Here is a 6,000-nt window from a genome sequence, read left to right as displayed (position 1 = left end):
TACAATGCGGTCCACTGGAGGGGGCGCCCCACAAATTAAACTGCAATACAATGCGGTCCACTGGAGGGGGCACCCCACAAATTAAACTGCAATACAATGCTGTCCACTCGAGGGGGCACCCCCACAAATTAAACTGCAATACAATGCGGTCCACTGGAGGGGGCGCCCCACAAATTAAACTGCAATACAATGCGGTCCACTGGAGGGGGCGCCCCACAAATTAAACTGCAATACAATGCTGTCCACTCGAGGGGGCACCCCCACAAATTAAACTGCAATACAATGCTGTCCACTCGAGGGGGCACCCCCACAAATTAAACTGCAATACAATGCTGTCCACTAGAGGGGGCACCAGAATCTAGGATTTTGGTTTTTCATCAAAGTGCAGATACCTTTGTGAGAAGCTGAGGCAAGGTGACCATGAAATGCAGAGAGATGGCTTGAGCATGATCCTCCAGTGCCTTTTTCTGACGAGCCAGGAACACCTGTGAAGCGGAAGAAAAATGCAAATAATAATTATCCATAGATGTTAATTTTGGTTGCTTTGTTTTGCACAGACTTAATGGTAAGAGAGAAACAGGGAATTTTGACCTTTTTCTGTCCCCCACGGCCAGGTGGTGGTTGCCCTTCAGCTGCTTGGCGTACGCAGCACACCATTATCTCAAGCAAAGCACCCTCTTCGACCTCCAAAAGAGCTGTAGGAGACGCAGCAAAAAAAAAAAAAAAATCAATGCAGGACAAGGACCAAACGTGAACAATCCTGTGTGCCATGCTTCACTCAGACCAATTATATAGTTTGGGTCATAATTGGTCAGCCAGGTTTATTTAGTTCGTTTTCTGTGGCTTTCTGATGCAAATGGAAACAACACTTTCACCACATGCAGCTTTCTAAAAGGAAATACAACATAGATTGCTGCCGATCAAAAGCATGGACCAACCAGATTCCTGGGGCTTTGGCAACAGCAGGCCAGTGAAGGATGCCCAGTGGCTCAGTTGATGTTCGGAAGAATCCCAAAGGCTGTCAACCAGGTAGGCTGCATGGTCATGTAGCTAAAGCCAACACACAAAATACAAGAACAATTTAACAGAAAGAGGCCAAAAACAAACAAACAAAAAAAACGAGAATTGCACTCTTCGATGTTGCGACATTGACCGATATGCCCCCACCCACATTATTACATTATCCATACTTGTACCAAGTTTGATTTAAATTCCTTCAGCTGTTCTTCAACTATCACATTTTTACCTGACATGACCTCTGACCTTTAACCTGTTGACCCAATAATCAAATCTGTTCATCTTTACATCATTTTACATACTTGTACCAAGTTTGACTGAGGTTTTCATTGCTGCGATAATTTAAGAACGGCTGAAGGGATCTATCACAGACAGATGGACGGACAACTGGATAGACAACCCAAAAACATGCTTCCGGCAACTTCGTTGGCGGAGGCATAAAAACTTTCTAAGACACGTGGTAACTTGGGCGGCAATTGTATCAACGTTTGCATCGTCAATGGGAAGCACATTGTGGTGGAAGTTAAAGATCCTGTGGCTTCTTTCATCAAGAGCAGGCAAGTTATTGCCAACACCCTGAATAAGTTCAAAATTCCTCCTTGTCCAAAATGACACATTTTGGTTCTCCAACAAATGCTTAAGTCATGGTAAATATGCTGTTATGGCAGGAAAAGCATAATCAACTCGACAGTTCATAGAACAGCTAGCTTATTAACCCAAACAGCCTTGAGGAAGAAAAAATATATATAATAATAATAATAAAGACATAAGAAGGGTCTATGAGCAGCAAATTTGATTGGTCAATATGTAAAATGGCATAATATTTTGTGAAAGTACTGTTAAATGGAAGAGTTGTGACAGTGCCAAAAGGCAATATTGTTCAAGTGTATAATTTCATTGAAAGTAGATTTAAAGGTTGTATTAAAAAATATATTCTGGAAGTTTACCGCCATTGATGCAGCATCTTTTACACCACCTAATTTAACATGTCACATTAGTTATTCGTGCCTGTTTGTGTCCTTTATGGCATGCTTAAAAAACAGTGGCCTAAGTGTCCTGTTTGGAATTAATTTCAATTTTGTTTGAATGCCAGACAGAGGAAAAAATTCTCACTCTTCTCTGCACATGTGCGAGCAGGACAAGATCATAGCCAAATTCCTGCTAAACTACAGGTTGGTTTTCCGATTAGTGTTCAAATAAAACATTCAATTGAAATCAGGTTGTTCCTTGCTCAGAAACAGACATTTGTAGATAGACAGAGTGAACCAATTGCTTAACCCTGCTTTTAGCTTTGCGTCATGCAGAGCACGATACACGCAAAATCCACCCATCCCCGAAAAAAAAGTTGTCATGGATACATCAAATTGTCCATTTCATCAAGATTAAAATTGACGATATAAATCAAAGCTCAGGTCAATCGGATTAAAATTGATGATTTTTCAGATGAAAATTTATATCAGAAGTTTGACCTTGAGTTGACCGTTTGCCCTTGAAAATAGTTGGTTTACCAATTTACTGACTCAATATACAAATGCCGTTGAATTTGAAGTCAATCGGATGAAAAATGGAGATTTTAGAAATATAACCTCGAGATGACTTTTTTTTTTTTTTTTTTTTGTTTTGTTTTGTTTTGTATACAAGATCGAGGCTCGTGAAAGGTCATCCTTTCACCTCAACCCAATTTCCAAAATTCACATCAACCCAACCCAAAATCCAATTTCACCTCAACCTTTCACCTCAAAATCAATAGGCTTCTCAATTGTGACGACCTCTACAACTTGGTGAAGTTTCATAACGATCAGTTTAGAATTGTGACACGTAGGCGAGTGACAAACAAACAGAATAACAAACGCAACTGACCAACATACTTGAAAAAAATCTTCAATTTTGGCAAGTAAAAAAAAAAACAAAAAAAAAAAACAACCAGCAAAACTGAAAATAAATCAATATTCTTGAAGATCTCAATCCTGATAACAAACATACGGCCATCTCTATTAACTAATAAAGGCTTAGATTGGAATACTTGGTGTTGTGATTAAAGCAGGCAGCTTATATATGATCTCAGGTTCAAATCCCAATTATGACATTCATTTGTCCATTGTCTATTGATGAACTTTCAAGTCATGAAAAAGAAAAGGAACAAGCGTTACGCCTAGGGGCCCCGTCGTTGAAGTGACGAGTTGAAAAAGTGGAAGATGCAAGGCGGCCATCTTGGATTTTGACGTGGCGACCCAATTTCCAATAGCGTTCTCCCTTATGCGTAGATACACCCACACACCAGATTAGAAGTTAGTAGTTCGTTTATTTTTCCAAGATATTTCGTTCATAAGGTTCAGACATATATATGGTGGCGGCCATCTTGGATTTTGACGTGGCGACCCAATTTTCAATAGCGTTCTTCCTTATGCCTGGATACACCCACACACCAGATTAGAAGTTGGTACTTCGCTTATTTTTCAAGATATTCCGCTCACAAGGTTCAGACATACATGGCGGCGGCCATCTTGGATTTTGCGCACGCACGCACGCACGCACAGACGGAGGGGAAAACCATAGTCCCCCTTTCGCTCCGCGGTGCGACGGGGGACAAAAAGCACACCGATTTCTCCTCATGGCCTTGCACCGCATGTGCAAGTTGCTACAAGAGCATAGGGAAACAGGTATAGAAAACCTTTTACCTCCATTAACCCTCCATAACCAAACCCTCTTGCTGGTTTCAGTGCTTCTCCCCTTCTATTTGTTTATCCCCTTGCTGGTTGTGCCCAATTGTTAGCACGCTACCCCCACTGTCAATTTAGACTGGCTCTTCCATGAGACTCGCTATTGTAGAGGAATCTAGAAAGTAAACGGATGTTTGATACTACAGAACTTTAAAATACATGATAACAAACACGACATAATAAGATGAACCAAAGCATTCCGTGCTCTACTGCTAAAGGTAAATCACAGCACGAGAAATGGGGAAGTGAAAGAGCGTGCATGTACAAGCATGTCGATGTAAGATCAACACTGATTGGTTCATCCGTCATGACGTAACTGGTAATCTGAACAACCATTGGTTGGCTCATTCACCACTAACATCGACTCCGATTGGCTGGAGCAGAGTTGAGAGCAATGACTCACAATTGGCACCAACACCTTGCAGGGAGGGAGATGGGGTACCCCCAAAGCCGAGGACTCACAATTTTCATACATAACATGGACAGGGGTCGGGGCAACACCTTTAATCTTTCAATGTTGAAAGAGAATGACAGAATGTACAAATTCCTTTTGACGACACAATGTAGGGTCCTTGGAATGGATGAAGGTTGCTTCCAACATACGTAGATATAATGTACTGCAACCTCGGCTCAATATCTTGAACATAGTCGTGGCTAAAAATATTGGCACCTTTGCACTTTTTTCAAATCACTAAAAATAAATTTAAATTGACAAAACCATTTAATTGGTCTCCACAATTCTTAATTTCACTAATTATTACAGAACCTTTGTTTTTGATTCAGAACTAAATATACCCTTTTAATTCAGAAAATAAAAAGAAATGGCATTGACAAAATAATTGAAGCCCTAGACTTAATATTTGGTAGCACTTTGGACCCAAATTGCAGTCAAGCACTTCCTATAGCCATGAATGAGCTTCCTACACCTCTCTACTGGCAGTTTGTCCAACTCTTCTTGTGCAAACTGCTCCAGTTCTCCCAGGTTTGAAGGGTGCCTTCTCCCAACTGCTGTTTTCAGATCTTCCCACAAGTGTTCAATGGGATTTAGATGTTGACTCATTGCTGGCCACTTCAGGCCAGTCCAGCGTTTTGTCTTGAACCATTCCTGGGTGCTTTTTGAAGTGTGTTTGGGGTCATTGTCCTGCTGCAAGACCCATGACCTTCGACGGAGACTCAGCTTTCGGCGACTGGGTTGACCATTGCGTTCCAAAATGTCTTGGTAATCTCCTGATTTCATGATGCCATGCACACATTCAAGTCAACCAGTGCCAGAGGCAGCACAGCAACCCCAAAACATCACTGAACCTCCTCCATGTTTAACTGTAGGGAGGGTGTTCTTTTCTTTGAAAGCTTCATTTTGTTTTCTGTAAACATAGCGATGATGTGCTTTACAAAAAGCTCTAATTTGGTCTCATCTGTCCACAGGACATTTTACCAGAAGGATTTTGACTTGATGAGGTGTGTTTTGGCAAACTCCAGTCAGGCTTTCTCACCAGTGGGGTCCTCCTGAGTCTCCTACCATAGAACCCCCTTTCATAGAGTTGGCGACGCATGGTGCGAGTTTAAACTGTCATACCTGTCGAACCTTGTGTCTGAAGGTCAGCTTGAATCTGTTTGGCAGTTGATTGAGGTGTTTTCTCCACCATGCGAACAATCCTTTGCTGCAATCTGACGGTGTCAGTTTGTCTTTTTTGTGATCAATGTCAGCTCTTACACGAGCCTCAATCTTGTATACAAAAAAACAAAAATAATAATTGTACACCGCTCCTTTCCTATGCCATCTCCAGGCATTGCAAATCGTCATTGCCGGGCACCAAAGGGGGCTCGGCAGTGACGCACGCTGAAAGAGAGTACTCAGTTTTCACTCTGGTTTCTTGTTTGTTTTCTTTCTTGTTTGTTTGTCCGGGCGATATCTCAGCCATCCTTTGAGCTAGGAAGCTGAAATTTTGGCACAATAGTGAGAAAGTGCTTTGTCAAAAACGGTATTTTTATTTTTTTTGATTAATCAATAAATTGAGGAGTTATTTAATTATTAGCGATTAATTAAGTACTTATTTAATTAATCAAATTTCCTTTCTCTTCTGACCATTAACTCAGGCACCTTTTGAGTTAGGAAGCTGATATTTGGACATGCCAATGACCAGGTGATTTGGCTGCAAAGGATATTTTTGATTTATTAATTAATCAATTAATCGATTAATTATTTAATTATTTGATTAATAACAAAATAATTTTTTTTTTTTAAGTTACAGATTCTGATGGA

The 6,000-nt window shown here is 40.8% G+C and overlaps 1 protein-coding gene across 1 annotated transcript in view; it reads right to left on the bottom strand.

Moving 5' to 3' along the window:
• Window positions 1-6,000, bottom strand: part of LOC137433877 (cohesin subunit SA-1) — a 68,455-nt gene that overhangs the window by 13,301 nt on the left and 49,154 nt on the right. The window contains exons 15-17 of the mRNA XM_068126316.2: window positions 939-1,050; window positions 592-695; window positions 393-485 (exon numbers count right to left, since the gene is read on the bottom strand). Coding sequence (XP_067982417.2) covers window positions 393-485; window positions 592-695; window positions 939-1,050 — 309 coding nt within the window. The remainder of the gene's footprint in view (window positions 1-392; window positions 486-591; window positions 696-938; window positions 1,051-6,000) is intronic.

Source organism: Myxine glutinosa, chromosome 10, assembly GCF_964187855.1.
Source record: "Myxine glutinosa chromosome 10, kmMyxGlut1.1, whole genome shotgun sequence".
Taxonomy (NCBI): Eukaryota; Metazoa; Chordata; class Myxini; order Myxiniformes; family Myxinidae; genus Myxine; species Myxine glutinosa.
The sequence above is the reverse complement of the archived record's forward strand: the minus strand, read 5'-3'. Positions and strand labels throughout refer to the sequence as shown.